This window comes from Varanus komodoensis, unplaced genomic scaffold (assembly GCF_004798865.1).
Source record: "Varanus komodoensis strain SLA01 unplaced genomic scaffold, ASM479886v1 scaffold6_4, whole genome shotgun sequence".
Taxonomy (NCBI): Eukaryota; Metazoa; Chordata; class Lepidosauria; order Squamata; family Varanidae; genus Varanus; species Varanus komodoensis.
The window spans coordinates 5762314-5778514 of record NW_025336347.1 but is presented as its reverse complement, the minus strand read 5'-3'; the positions used below and the strand labels follow the sequence as shown (position 1 = coordinate 5778514).

Here is a 16201-nt window from a genome sequence, read left to right as displayed (position 1 = left end):
TATGGGTTGCCAGCAGGTAAAACATTGCAAAACGAAATGTTGATTTGATCGTGCCACTACATCAAGATCCTTTTTTTGTGTGGTGCTTGAATCAATATATGGATGTTCTTGTCCACATGGATAAGCCTTCAAGAGAAGAGAAAAAGACAAATGACGGTGGCAAGTGCTGCACACCCGGGAGCCTGAAACAAGTTCAGAAATCCAAAGTCAAGGGTGCCTCAGTTGATAACTCAGCAGCATCGATCCCCACATGTGCTTGAATTCAGAAGCTCAAAAGCAAGGGGTCAATTTAGATGGGTAAAACAGTGATGGCTGCAGGGTTTGGGGGTCTTTGGGCAGATGCTGCTGTTCTTCCTTGTCTCCCAAGACCAAGAAGCAGAGAGGAAGGAGCAATGAGAAGGAAGAGCACCATTAGCTCTAGGCGGCCTTTTGCTGGGCAGGGATGCAGGGAAATTCCATTCCGAAGGTGACATTGCAACGGAGCTTCCTGATCTGGCCTGCGGATTCGGCTCCATTTTCTCCCTGTTGCTACTCACTTGTTCTGTCATGAGTTGAGCTAGATTCTGTTTATAATGGTGGCAATTTGCACATTTTGAATGGGGGAACATTGCTGTCATTCAGATACAATATGCACAGGAGTTCATAATCACAAGGCTACTAAGTAGGTCTGCATAGGACATATTCCCTTCCTGTCCATTTCCTGCTCATGCTCTTCACACACTGCTTCATTAGTCGAGCAGAGCCATATTCTGCTGTTCCTGAAGAGCTCTCCAGTTCCATCTTCCACTTGGCGATGCCTGAGTGAAAACGGAATGGAAAATTGGCACGCCCTTTCACAGGTACACAGCAAAGCTCTACTGGGCTAAACACAGTTTCTACGGATGCAATAAGATTGATAAGGATACTGACAAGAGGAGAATATTCTCCTGTGGGTTTACGTAGTGGATGCTATGACACACCCTTGTGCAAAACTGGAAAAAAACAGTTTTTTTTCTGGAATTGAGGAAAAATCCACTAGAGTCTGCCACCACTTCCTGGAATGGAAATGCTGCAGAATCCTGTTGGTTTAGAATGGAACAGAATTCCCAGTGCCGCATATCCTCACTGCTGAGACTTTTGCAACTGTTCAACAATGTTGACCCCTGAAGTCAGCCCTGCTGGAGGATTTCCCAATAAGAAAGAGTGGTATTTAAATCACCATAATAATTGCCATCATGGTTGTCACCAACTCTAAAATGTACAAGTTGGATACTTGCAGTTTACAGCAGCAATCAAGCCCCAAATGTAGGGCATACTAGCATGTCATGGCAATCATGTGAATTTGCCACACACTTTAAATAGAGTCATTGAAGGCTTTTCGGAGCCCAGAGGGTTTATCTACCTGGAGGCTGCCCTTCATGTCCCTCTCTGACTCATCATGATGTATTGTATTTTGGATTTATAGCCTGCCTTTTTCCTACAAAGGGCTCAAGGCAGCTTACATCTCCTCCTTCATCTTATCCCCACAACAACAACCCTGTGAGGTAGGTTGGGCTGAGAGTCTGTGACTGGCCCAAAGTCACCCAGTTGGTTCCATGGCTGAGCGGGGACTAGAACCCAGGTCGTCAGAGTCCCAGTCCCATGCTCTTAACCACTACACCACCCTGGCTCTCCTTGCTTAATAATCTTGCTTCCTTCCAAGCAGCCTCTGCCAAAGAGTCCTATCGCTTTGATCTTGAGAATGTTCTTGCATCATCCAGTTTCTCCTACTGCAAAGGTGTACTAGAATAATTTGCTCTCCGTGGGCTTCTCTATTGCATTTCTCATAATTCCAAGATTGCCTCGTCCAGGGGCTATGTGACAGCTGTAGAACAGTGAGAAAATAGGCTCCTCTTAGGATAGAATTCTTAAACATGATAAAAATATTCTTTGGAAGTATATGCATGAAGTGAAGTTCAGCTGTAATTCAGAAAAAAAGAGTACATTTTTCATCAGAAACATGAAAATGCCTCATGTACGAAGATGTATTTGCAAGGCAGCAAGGCAGCGATGTCCTATATTCCACTCTCTCACTCTTCCCAGATGTTTATATTATTTATGTTGCAGTGGGATTTTGTGGGGAAATCCTGGCTCTTGTTTGAATCTATGCAATGTTCCTAATAGGAATGGGTGAGAAATAGGGAGGAGAGAGGAGCATTCAGTAAAATACTGACCAGCAATACATGGACTTTCTTTCCTGAGAGGCACAGGGCAGAATGCAGTTCATGGGCCAGACTAAGCCAAACTTTGCTACAAGCTATCTTTAAGAAGGTATTTAAAGATATCTCCACTAGAGTAGATACTCTAGAGTCAGAAAAAGAATGGGGGAGATGTCTTCTGAAGAACATGAATGTCCCTTCTGGTGTAAACCATCTGCCCATGGGAAACCATACTATCTTTCAGGAATGCAGAGCTAGGAATAACCTGAGTCTCGGCATATTGCCCTCTCAACAGATGGACACAAGAGTAAACAGACAGGACTCTGGTCTCTGCGCATCACGTACAGCACTGGCATCAGGAAAGCCAGCTGGGAATGTTAAGTTAGCAGCCTGCCCTGAACTTCTGCCTTGCTTATTATGAGGGTGCCCCATTAATTCTGCAAAAGACAAAGTCGCTTTTATATTCAGTTGCTGAGGGAATTAGCTCTGGCTGGGCGGACACAGAATTGATTAGTGTCATCACAGTGAAATCTTTAATGCCATTTATGGCTATGAAAGCCATCGTGGAATGGAATGAGACTAGAATCCCCACCTTTGCTGTTTCCTGCGGCATTTGAAGCCATTTCTTAAGCTTCTGTTGGTAATAGCCTATCCTTTTCCTATTTGTAGTATCGTTTCACAGGAAGACAACACAGGTTCCAAAGAATTCACATTTCTGATCTGATGTCCAAGATGTATGTATATGACCAAGATGTATGTATATGACTATGTATGTGGGAGAGAAGTGATTTACAGAAGTCAGTGACATAATAGAACAAAGATAAATGCACAAACTCTAAATGCATAAGCTATCCAGCTATTTTTGCAGGAGAAAGGGGAACAGTGATGTATTTTAACATAAATCTTTTGCATTTCTTCTCCATGTCTGCTGACCATTCTCATTGTAGTCCAACACCACATCTGAGCTGGAGAAGAGTTGACAGAGGCAGACCTAATAGAGGAGCCGTTGAAAATTATGGGAAGATCCTGAAGATAGAACAAGTCACTGCAGATGACGCAGGGACCTATGAGTGTATAGCCCGAAATGATTTGGGAGAAGCAAAGCATGAGTTCACTGTTGGCGTTGAAGGTACTGTGGCCATATTAATGGTGACGTGTTTTGAATGAAATGTATGATTGGCAGTTCAATTGCAACTTTTTGGTCAGTGAAATGTCCGTGCTCCCCAGAATATACACTGGTTGCACCAAAGGTATAACTGTGACACACAACTATATAAAGTGACTGCCCAGCACTTAACATTCCTCTCTCTCGCAGTATCAGACACCAGCGAATACAGGAAGTTTACCCAATGCCAAATTGCCAGTGGGAGATGCTGCACTTGATGAATCCCCTGCCTTGTAGATCTGATAAAAAGCCACAATCTAAAGATGTTTGTGCACTGTAATATTAAATAGAGCCTGAACATTTTCTGATTCAGGGAGATGAATTGTGTAAGTCAGGAGCAGAGAACCTATTTGAGCCCGAGGGCTGAATTCAATTTCATCTTGGATGCTCCAAGATATTTTTGTCAAGGTCAGAAATACAAAACGGGTTAACTTTGCTGTTCAGCAGTCAGCTGACACGTTCAACAACTCAGGTGTTCACAGGGATACGTCTTCAGGTGTACATACCCTGGCATGTGACCAAAGTGAATTCAGGTATGCTTCCTAAGAGGTCACCGCACATTCTTGTCACTGTACCTATATAGACCCATATAGACATGCCTGCCTGTGGTTTCCATGGGTATCTATAGAAGGAAAACAATGCCATGAAAGCAATATCTGTCTAAAAGGAATTGTGGCACATGGGTTAGTTTCAGCTAAGAATGAGTTCTATAGCATTGACATGCAGGGAAGCATTCAGCTCATGATTTGATGGATTCTAGCATAGTCTCTGCTAAAACACTTACCTGGGATTATAATTATATGCTTCTATATAGGATTACAGAAATATGGTAGCATAAAGGGTCATGTGTGCTTTGTCTTGACAGTGAGGCTGGTATAGCATCAAAAGATGAAATAAAGGAAAAACAGACGTCCAGTGTTTTTTCAGAATGCATGTACAAGGCACAACTGTTATCAGCTAAATTGCATCCATACATTTCAGTGAACAGTTGTTGCTATGCAAGCTCCTCTTTGCACTAGAGTTTTTCTGTTTTAAGCATGAATACCACTTTTCTGTTTAAAAGTGTTTCCTGAACTGTAACATGCAACAACAGCTCCACAGGTTTCATAGGGAGAAGGAATAAGTATCTACTCAGCTATAATGCATATATGCCATTAGATTGTAGCCTTAACAAATTTACCAGGGAATTCCACTGGACTCGTCAGAGTTACCTCTGAGTAAAGATGCATAGGATTGCATTGTTAGGGAAGAAGACATAGAAAGAAACAATTCTAAGAGAGAGCTCCTGTACGGAATTTTCACGGTTCTAGTCCTTGCTGGGTGGGGGCGGGCAGGAAGCAGCCATCATAAATCATTCTGTCTAATCATCTCAGGAAATGACCTAACAGAGGCATGGAGGCATGGAAGAAAATGGCCTGATATATTTTCCAAGCACTTATACAGGTGGTGTGAACTCCTACTGTGTTACTCCAGTATGCATGCTATGTAATCAATGGTGGACAGTCACACAGCTTAGCTGGAGTAATTCTCTCAGTCTGCAAGCTCAGCAAATATGATTCTTATGGCAACTGGCCTTTCATATGACACATTTATGGGAGTAATCTTCAGGCCATGTTGCTCAAAGCTGTGCCTGAAAGAAGTCCCAGCAGCATTGCAATGGTATTACAACCATCTAGACCTCCAAGACTGATCACAATGTATGGTTAATAAAATTAAGCATACTCAGGTGCTTTCCCATCTCCTCCAGAGAAGTAATTCAAGTAGAGTTCTATAGGCTTGTTATTTTAGTAATAACTAACTCTTGCCTTTTTAGAAGGCCAGGGCTATATCCACACATGGGACATGTGAGGCTAGTAGAGTAAAGGTAGAGATTTATTTATTTATTTATTTATTTATTTATTTATTTATTTATTTTATTATTATACAGTAATAAAATTCAATATTAAAACATATTAAAATATTGATTAAATAAAAAGGTCTTAAACCTGGTGCTGAAAAACTTATAATGATGGCACCAGGAGGATCTCTCCGGGGAGTGCATTCCATAGACGGGGTGCCACTGCAGAGAAGGCCCTCCTCCGGGTACTCTGTCTCCTAACATCTTTCACAGAGGGTTCCCGGAGGAGGGCCTCTGCTGCTGATCTCAGGGGGCAGGAGGGCAAATAGGGAAGAAGGTATTCCTTTAGGTATCCTGGTCCCAAGCTGTTTAGGGCTTTATAGGTAATAACCAGCACCTTCAATTGAGCCCGGACTTCGATGGGAAGCCAATGGAGCAGACTGGGCTTATATGAGAATAGTGCCCAGTCCCCAAAAGCATCCTGGCAGCTCTGTTTTGAATCATCTGAAGTATCCGGACTGTCTTCAAGGGCAGCCCCACATAAAGCGCATTACAGAAATCCAACCAGGAAGTAACCAATGAATGTGTTACTGTTGCTAGGCGATCCTCCTCCAGGTAGGGACACAGCTGATGGAGTACCCGAAGCTGAAGGAAAGCGCTCCTTGCCACCACTGTCACTTGAGCTTCCAAGGACAGCTCCAGGTCGAGGAGCACTCCCAAGCTGCGGACCGTGGCCTTTAGAGGGAGCGCAATCCCGTCCAGGGCAAGAGCCAGGTCACCTACCCAGGAGTTTGAATCACCCACCAACAGAACCTCCATCTTATCTGGATTGAGTTTCAGTTTATTGGCCCTGAGTTTTAGGGCTACCAGTAAATAAAACCAAAACCTAGAAGGTAGGGTTAAACACCAAGACATGTGCCATGGGTATTTTCTCTCTCTCTCTCCCCCTCTCCCTCCCTCCCAGATCTTGTTACACACACTTGCTGCCGCCATGCTACTCACTGTTTATATAAAAGCAAGCAATGCGTGTTCATGAGCTGATATGGTTCTATAAACTTTGTCTTTGGTTCTATGAACTTTGCATATCCACAATGATTATTTGGTATAGGGGGATAGGGGGAGTTTGTCTTCTGATCGATCGACTGTTTTCCTGTAATGCCTTTCTGGGATCCACAAGGCAGTTTGCAAAGATTTTGTAAAATAACAACCACAGTATAATAAAGCCTTTCAAGGCTTTAACAGCAAAACACCACTGTTAAAAGGGCTTGAATGCAGGGAAAGAACACAGGCAGTCACAGCTCCAGAGGTGGTGCATTTCAGAGCAAACCTGTGCAGGCCTGCAAGATGCTGGTGAAAGCCTTTATCACGAAAGGAGTTTTATCTAAATGCCGCTGGCCAATTGTGCTTTGTATCTGCGTTTTGTGAACAAAGTCCTACATCCAGGGAACTATGAGAATTATGTTTCAGTTTACAAATCACTTGAATATGCCACATTCACCATCCTGGATGTGAACAGGATCACAAATATCCAAACTTGCATTCATGTTTGCAAAATGTGCACGTGAGTATGAAAATAGGAACCTTTCTGAGAATGTGTAATTTGAGGAATGGAGGAAGCCAAGGGGAGATACATTGTTCTCAAATTTCTGAACGTTTTGTCTGAAGGGACTCTATGCAGATTTGGGGAGCTTTGCACAGCTTTCATGTTTGACAGCTGTTTTGCACAATTTTCTCATTCACACAAAATGAAAAGTACAAACACAAACACATGGAAAAGAGGTGAGTAGCAAGCTGAAGTTTGAGGAACCTTAGTGATCTTGAATGACACTTATTCATTCATCTCCAAGTATACCTCATATGGTATATGATGAAAAATACACTGTCATCGTGTGGACAAACTCTCATCATTTTACTTGCAGTTAACAGCAGTATCAAATAATAAAACTGCCCATACCACAGAGAAAAATGAGCACAGAAACCATTAAGCTGCACACATCTGTTCCCTGCTTGATTTTACTATTTATTGCTCTCTTATTCTCCTGGTCATAGGGAATCCAGAGAGGAAATAAGTGTTTCAAATATTTATTTTTCATTTTTATGCTACTTTATAAATTGATGGGACACTTTTTGTAAATAACTCCTGGATCATCACCTGCTTTTCTACCTGACGGTTTGTGGGCAATGGGGCGTGTGAGGAAGGGTGGAATGAGGGATATTGCATTAGATATGAAACAGCTACAGTATTACAAATTTGCTGACTTAGAAATCACCCAGATGGCTTGGAATGTGTCTCCGCTACACTTGAATATCTTAACAATCTGGCTGAGAATTTTTGCCTGAAAAACTGAAGCCTTCAAAAGAACTGCAGGGGCTGCAAAATCAATCAAATGCCAAAGAAGTCACAGCAATTAAGCGGTGTAGAATTATAGTCCCAGATTCAGATGAATTTTCCAGTCTCCATTTAGTAAGAAACAGAAATGGAAAGGCATCCACACCCAGTTCACATCAAAACAGAGCTGTGTTGATTTGTTTTGTTTTGTTTTGTTTTATATTTTATTTTATTTTTTGTGAGCAATGAAATCTGTTGAAGAAGACCAGTGATGTTGACAGTAATTCAGCTTATTCCCAGATGTCTGTCCACATACAAGAGACTAGGGATATAATGAATGAAATAATTAACCAAACAATTAATAGGCCCGATTCCTTTCTTTCTCTCGAGTTTCCAAGCAAAAAAGTCAGCACCATTAATCATCTGCTTTCCCAGCGCATCACACACGAAGTGCCATGCTCACTGAGCTCAGCTTCCTCACTGGTGATCTTGGATTCCATTGGAACCACAGTCAAGTAACAACCACACCTTGTTGCACCTTTCTTTCTTCCTTTTGAAGCACACACAGAAAAAAATATACGTCAGACGTGCACATTATGGCCTATGCAGATTCTCACCGCTTTTTGCACCTGGTCTGCTCTCTTCCCTGTCAATACCGGAGAAATGAGACCACAAATATTTACATGGTTCCTGTCATCTCTGCACTTCAAATCAGAAAGCTTTCTTCCTAGCTGCCTGGTGTTTCTATATTTCTCTCACGCACATCCTACCCTAATTTGAAAGCAAAGACTGCTTGGCTGACTATGCAGGTGAAACAGCATTTGAAGAGTGGCGCTTTGATCATTCAGTACTCTTCAGAATGAACCCTACCGTTCTTTTTTTTACAATAAGTTTTATTCAAAATTATAAGCCCTAAAACAAAGAAAAACTAAAAACAAAATCAATCATCAGAAACATCGGACCCGCTGAGTCAGCCCCCACTTTTTTTTTTCATTTATGATAACTTAGAAACAGATTTAAATCTATACGAAGTCCCGTTTCTCTAGCCAATAATAAAAAGAGTCCCAAGTTTGATAGAAATCAGTATCTTCCTTCTTCTTCAATGACAAAGTCAATCTATCCATTTCTGCACAGTCCAAGATCTTTTTTAGGATCAGTTCGTCAGTGGGTGGTTCTTCACTTTTCCATTGTTGAGCAAATGCAATCCTCGCTGCAGTAATTACATGTAAAATCAAGTACATTTCTTGTTTACTAATATCAGCAGGCATAATGCCTAATAAGAAGATTTCAGTTTAAAAGCTAAGGATTTTTGTAACATTTCCTCAAGCCATTTATGTATTTTAATCCAATACTTTTTCACATTATCGCAAGTAGCCGTACAGTTCTTAAAAGGCTACATCACTGGTAATGATCCTGGACTTTTTATTAGAGGTCACATAATTTTTCAGGCATGCCTAATTCTCCTGACAGCTATACATGTTTTTTTTAAATATATAATTTAAAACAGCTGCTGGAGTGAAGACAGGATCGGTGAGAAGATGCTTGTCCACTTTTTTGGTATTCCCTTTCTCCTCAAATTCATTCCTCTGGTGAAATTATGCAGGTCTATCATTTCTCCTGTGCAGAAAAAGCTGCTGGAGAGGGGCCCAATTGTATGGAAAAGTGTTTGGCAGGGAAAGGTGGAGTCCTGGCCTCCTTCCAGCTTCTTGTGGGTGCCTTTCCTGTGTGGTGTGTGCTTTAGGGCTAGGGCCAGTGCCAGAGCCAGTGCCAGGGTCATCTGGGAAAGTGTGGGTGGGTGGGTTGGGGGTAATTTTTAATATCCAAAGAATATCATGGACTTTAATGGCCAATTATAATTTTTAAAACTTCCCAGAACTTACTCCTCCTCACAGAACCGGACAGAGCATCAACGTTCCCCAGGATCCCAGCTTCGGGGAAGTTCTCTCTGCTAGTGCCATCCCTTCTGGCTTTGCAGAGTCATCTGGTTCACTGCCCCGGAAAACAAGATCTGCTCTGATTCAGCAGGCAATCTTCTTAAGTTCTTGCATGTGGCCATGCATTTAATATTCCCATTTAGAGACTCGGAGTTGGAGAGTCGGAGTGCTGAGATGCACCAGCATTTCCTCACTCAGATTTCAAGCAACAGAGAGATTAGTCCTCTCTCATCACACAGGGAAAAATTAATTGCAGGTTGGAATCAGTTAGCTATTTAAGAGTCTCTGATTTAAGTTATTTGTGAAACTTCAGGTGAGGAAGAAACCATGTGGTAAAGAAGCCTCACGAAAAACATCAAGAGAAGGACAGTTTGGCCAGCACTTTTGTGGGGCCAGCAAATATAGAAAGGGGGAATAGTGAATAGCTGCACGAGTAAGCAAGATAGTGATAGAAAGAGCTATCACTCTTATAGCAAGAGCTGCACTATTAAGAGGAGAACAGAATGCATATTTTTAATTGCTAAATAAACATTTTCAACAAATTGGCATTTTTCCTACTGCTCTAGCAATACGACAAAAAACTTGCTGATCATGTCCCTACTACCATATGACTAAAGCCACAGGCCTGCTGTCTTCCGTTTGACCTGGCAACTTTTATTAAGTACACATGATAAATCACAACAGGATACTGTAACCTCAGGGCTGCCTTGTCGTAAGCTGCAAAAGCGAGACCTGCGATAACACACTGCCGCATCCTTACTCCGGGTTCCAGTTAGCCAGCCAAGACCCCTTCCAGGATGCGCCTTTCCATCTTCCTCATAACAAGTAGTCCACATTTCCTGGCCACTGATCATGTCCCAGCTCATGTGTTGTGGGGTGGAAATCAGGGGTGTGATAGTTGACTCTCTGTGTGTGTTTGTGTGTATGTGTCCACACACTCGGGCGTATCTGCAGATCATAGGCATGCTATGGCTTCCCTTGGTACATGGATCCTACATAATGATCTATACTATGAGAATGAGCTCACTTTTACATTTCATTCTTTACAGTATTAAAAGCATAGCAACCTGGGAGTCTCGCTCTCTCATGGAGGAGAGAGGCAAGGGGAGCACAGGGGAAACAGCCCACGTCAGTAGCAGTCGGACGCTTCTGCGTTTGGCTTCCAACTTGACCTGAGACACAAACACAAATGTAATTCGACCAGGGATGAGCTCACTCATTGTCTCAGCTTCCTTTTGTGGAAAGCCATTGATCTGGAAATTGCCACAATTCAAGGCTTCTGACTCTTGTTCTGTGGGGTAGCAGGGAATCGATGCATGTCTCTTTCCCATCACAGTCATAGGGCAGTGAGCATTATGTTGGAAATATCCCTGATCTTCTGAACTCAATTCAAGGCTAAACAGCAGCCCCGTGAATGTAATTTCCACAATCAAATTTGCTGGGAATAAGTTTTGCACTAGGTGTTGTGTCCTGTACATATTTATCTGGGATCCTTCTGATTTGAGTTCATATTTCATCCCATTAGGCCATTTCATATGTTTATACTGGATTACCACCTTCTTGTTCTTACCTACATCCCTGAACACTACAGTCTTGTGTATGTGTGTGAGGTGTACACAGTCATGTGCCCACATTTAGACATCACAGTTGTGATTTCTCAGTCACTTGCTAAATGGTGACAGCTGAGTCCCTAATGCCACCATGTGGAAAGTTGGGGAAGCTGAATAGTTCAGGGGATAAAGCCACTGCGCCTGTTAAGTTGTAGTTTAATGTGATTAGTGCCATTCAAATCAACAGAATTGTGTCTTGCATGTATTATGACCCCAATTGGGCCTGGCGCTTATGGAGAGGTACAAGGCAAGGTGATGGCTATTGGGAAGATTCGATGCATCACAGGACTGCTCACAGTTTTAAGGATTACTCCTCTGATATCATAATGCCCTTTGAACTTCAGACAAGGCTAGATTTAGCCTGAGAAGTCCTTGCTTTCATGTTTAAGTCCATTTCCCCTCCCACCCCATGGTTATAACCAACCAGCCAACCTTAAACTAATCAAAAATAGAAACAAACCCATGTTGGTGAAGTTCCTAGAATGAGTTGAAATGAGAAATTATACAAAATTATATAAATAAGAAAATAGCATAGTTACATAGAATTAAGGGTCTCCTCCAGGTGGATACATACAGCCCCTTCGTAAATATCTAGCCATTGGAAGTCACAAGCCAGGGGATTGTCCATCTCAAAAGATGCCTATACATTCATTCTTCCAACAGTTCTTCAAAAATATTAAGAGATGCATTCCAGAGCCTCTTTAAGGTGCAATCCTATACATGTATAAACAGAAGTCCTGCAATTCTCAACATACACCAACCACCATTGAATTATGGCACTTTTTAAAAAAAAAAAATCTCATAATGATGACCTTAAACTGGTTGAAATTTTGATTACGTAAAATGTGTTGAAATTCTGTTCTTCAAATTTATTCTGCTGAAACCATCCATGTTTGCCACATCCTTTGCAGAGGTGCTCTCATTTTCTTTCATGGCATGCCAAATATTCCACCAGAAATAGTTTGAAATGAGAAATCCTTTGTGCAGGAGGAACTTTTTTCCCCTCTTCCCCCTCTCTCCATTTTAAACCTTTTCTTCTTGTGGAAAGTGGTGACTGCAGGTCTAGGACAATCTGGTTTCATTCTCCTCCTGACGACTCTGCTGCTTGGGAAACAACTTCAGTGCAAATGCATTTTCTAGGCTCCTTGTTCATAAAAAGTATTCTCTGCAAGCACTGTTGATCAAAGCTAGATGTCATGGAAGGATGTGGCCTTTGGAGAGTCAGTGGCATGGCCTTCCCAGCCTAACTTGCCTCACAGGGTTGTTGTGGTGAGGATAAAATAGAGCCACCTAAGCTTCCTTGGCTTCCTCACAAGAGGAAAAATGGTGGAGATATTAGTAGATAATCATCAACTGCATCATCAGAGATCTGGGGAAAGGGTGTTCGGAGAATGGTGCCAGCATCGCCTAGTGCTGAGAATACATGCCACAGGGAACAAAGTTTTAGAGAAAGAGAGAGAGAGAAGTGTTATATATAGAGAGAGAGGAACGCCATTCTGAGGTAAAATGTAATTCTCTTACATTATTTTTAATGGTTAAAAACTAATGCCTTCCTACTTTTCAGCCATAGAATACAGAAGTTAGAATGGCTATTTTGGCTGAGTGCCACATTTCTCTTGGACTTCACCTCCTCTTACAGGGAGATTAAGTTATTAGCCAAAAAAAGATTGGACAAAGTCATGTATGATAATATATTATCCCCCTTATCCATTTTCAAAGTTGCTTGGTCAAAGTATATCATGACTTACTCCAGTTCAGATAATAGAAAAAAAAAGATGGATCATTCTGTGGATCGTTCTGCAGGTGGTTAAACGGCACAGGCACACACCCCTGCCTGGTTCTCTTGGTACTGAAGCAAAAGCTTCCAACTACCACCATATGGGGGTGGGGGGGGGGAGTGATTTCTTGAACCTACCTGAGAAATTCAACCCCCTCCCTTGGCCAGTTCGCTCCACTCTGCCAAGTTTCCTTCCTATTACTTGGCATCAAGTGGGAACAAGTGTTGTTAACAGTGAAGGAAAGACGGGAGTTTTACTGCTTCCTCTCTTTGAACCCGATTCAAAGGGGTGATGTTTGAAGGGGTGATGCCCCTGGGACTTGCTGAGAGCTACTGCGGGTGCAAAAAAGGCAGAGGAGACTTCTTTCTGCCTGCACTCTGCTGCGGCTGGCATTACTCTCACTGCCTTCCAGTAAGTTCATTTCAGATCCAGGCGGCAGCAAACAACTCTGCTTTCACTAAGGGGAGGGCTCTGAAAATCAGATCTGGAGTTTGGACGGCAACTTAGCAACACAGATGATTATAGTGTTTGTGATCGTAAATGCCAGTCCTTCGGGCAACTAGCATTCTTACGATGCAACCCCTCCCTTGTTATGCACATTGCGTTCATATTTTGGAACACGCCAATCAGTATTTGAAATCTTGACAACCCTTGTTTGCAAATGCAGCAATGAATGGCAATCATGTAATCGTGGTTGAAGATGCATTATAGCAGAAAACAGAATTTCTTATATGCTCCTCCTGCTCACACACGCACGCGCGCGCGCGTGTACACACACACACACACACACACACACACACACACACACACACACACACACACACACACACACACACACACACACACCCCTTTGGTAAAACCAGAGCTGAAAATGCAACAGCAACAGCTTTGTGTCAAGCACCTTTTCCTAGTCTACCTTTAAGCAGCTATTGGCAGAGACTGCCACCTGCTGGTGAAACGGCAGAAAGGCACGGTTGTTTCTTTTTAGAAATAAGAAAAGAATATTGCAGAAACTAGGTGGAATGTTTCAATAACTGCAAAACCGATCCTGATCAGAATGATCAGTAACTGATTTGTACATCACTAGAATCTTGCTTTTTATTTGTAAAAAGGCATTTTCAATGCTTGATTCCTTTCTATGAATTGTTTTGCTGCCATCCTAAGGCTTCCCAACATTGCCTGCAGGGGCCATAGAATTATTTGGCATCTCAGTTCTTACATCCGGTCTTGTGCACAGCCATAGCACCCTATTCCATATGCAGGATGTGCATAAGCCTCACCCTGCAGAGGTTCACTGTAGTGAGGGTGGCAGCCCTGGTCTTTTGGGAAATCTTTTATACCTTTTGGAAGGAAATTAATTCTTCCACACTTTCTTTGCTCCTTTCCTTCCCACCTCCTTATTTTTGGTTAGGCCAAATTATGCATGATATCAATCCCCCCATTCTCTTTCTGCATAGTTTGGATGCTATCTGTGGCACTGGAAAAGGAGGAGAGTTTAATTTGAACTGCATGACATGGGTCAGTTTTAAATCCTATGTCAGTGGCGGAGGGGCAGGGTATTGCAAAGACCATGGCTTCATAGATTGTAGTTGCTTTACTTTAGAATGGTGTAATGATAATCTGTCTTTTCCCCTTCATTGGTCTCTAGCAGTGACTGTTCAATAAAAATAATACTTCTTCTTCCTCTTCTTCCTTCTCCTTCCCCTGCTCCTCTACAACAGAGCCACCAACGTGGGTACTGAAACCCAAAGGTGGGGTTTTCAGCAAAGGTGGAAGCTTTGTATTGTTGTGCCAAGCCATTGGCAACCCGGAGCCCACTATGAAGTGGAAAAGGAATGGCATTGTTTTTGGCGGTAAGCTCGAGATGATTTGAGAGGCTGGACTAAGGACAAACTCTTAGCCATGCTGAGACAGAAGGACGTCCTGCAGCTGTAACAGGCCCTGGGCAGCCCTGTTGGCTGGTCACACTGGGATCTGTAGGCCTTTTGTCTGTCTCAACCTGTATAGGATTGTGTCTTTCATGTTCTCTGGGGGGGGGGGTGCTTTTCAATGCCCATGCGTGTTACTTCTCTTGTGGAACAAACAAATTCCATTTCTCCCCATCCTTTCCATGCCATGTTTTACAACGGATTTTATAGCCATCACTTGTTGAACCAAAATGAAGAAACCCTCTTTGCCAACCTTGACCAAAAAGAAACACTGCATATTTCAAAATAACATTTTGAATTTAGTCAACCTAACACCAACATAACTATAGAAATAAAAGGATTTGGGCTACCAGCATGCATGCAAGTTGGCTTTTGACAGAAAATGTTTTTGAAATTGGGAGGAAAGGGAGGATGCTGTCATGTGTGCTGTCAGCCCCACCAGGTCCCAGTAGGGCCCTGCAGGCCCAGGCACTGATCCAGGCCCCTGACTTGCTGCACTCCGGATGATTACTTGGGAGCAGCAGCAATGAGGCTTTGATTAAATTTAATGAGACAATTTGACATTTTTGAATTGTGTTGTTGGAGAAGACGCCTGAGAGTCCCTTGGACTGAAAAGAGATCAAATCAGTCAATCCTAAAGGAAACCAACCCTGACTGTTCTTTAGAAGGCCAGATACTGACGATGAAGCTGAAATACTTTGGCCACCTAATGAGATGGAGGGATTCACTGCAGAAGACCCTGATGCTGGGGACAATTGAGGGCAAAAGGAGAAGGGGACGGCAGAGGTAGCAGTGGCTGGATGGGGTCCCTGGGGCGGTGGGGGTGCGAGTCGGGTGGACTCTGTGGGATGGTGAAGGACAGGAGAGGAATGTTCTCCATGGGGTTGCAAAGAGTTGGGCATGACTTTGTGACTAAACAACAACAACAACGACAACAAAGTCAACTAGAAACTGCTTAAGGAAAATGCAGGTGCAGGCCTGTGAGACGATTATCAGCTTCCAGATACTCTTGTTACGTGGAGCAAGGCCAGAGGTGGGGGCAATCCTCACTTCCCATCTCTGCCACAATGTAGTTTTGCTAAATGGCCATTTTCAGCCAACTAGCTGGGACAGTAAGGAGGGGAAGGGAAGGAGGCTGCAATGGTCATAGGGCAGTTTCTTGGCGTCTGTAGTCTTCTTCACCCTCCTCTGAGGTCAAGTTCCCAAACTGGTGCAGGGCTGCTAGCATGGGAATTTCTGTGCTAACTGCAATGGGGGAGGGAGGGGGCAGATTCCAGCTCTGAACCTGACCTGCTATCTGAAAATCCAGGTGTTCTAAGACCTTCCCAACAATGTCCAGGGACCAAAGGATCAGTCCCTCCAATACATATATTGCCACTGAAGTGATGGGGCTGAAACATGAATTTCCAACTTTTGTTGATAAATGACACGCAACCACAGACT

The 16201-nt window shown here is 42.9% G+C and overlaps 1 protein-coding gene across 2 annotated transcripts in view; it reads left to right on the top strand.

Moving 5' to 3' along the window:
* CHL1 (cell adhesion molecule L1 like) overlaps window positions 1-16201 on the top strand; it is a 246242-nt gene that overhangs the window by 183097 nt on the left and 46944 nt on the right. For both annotated transcript variants that reach the window (XM_044451911.1, XM_044451910.1), the window contains exons 10-11: window positions 3125-3306; window positions 14552-14683. In XM_044451911.1, coding sequence (XP_044307846.1) covers window positions 3125-3306; window positions 14552-14683 — 314 coding nt within the window. The remainder of the gene's footprint in view (window positions 1-3124; window positions 3307-14551; window positions 14684-16201) is intronic.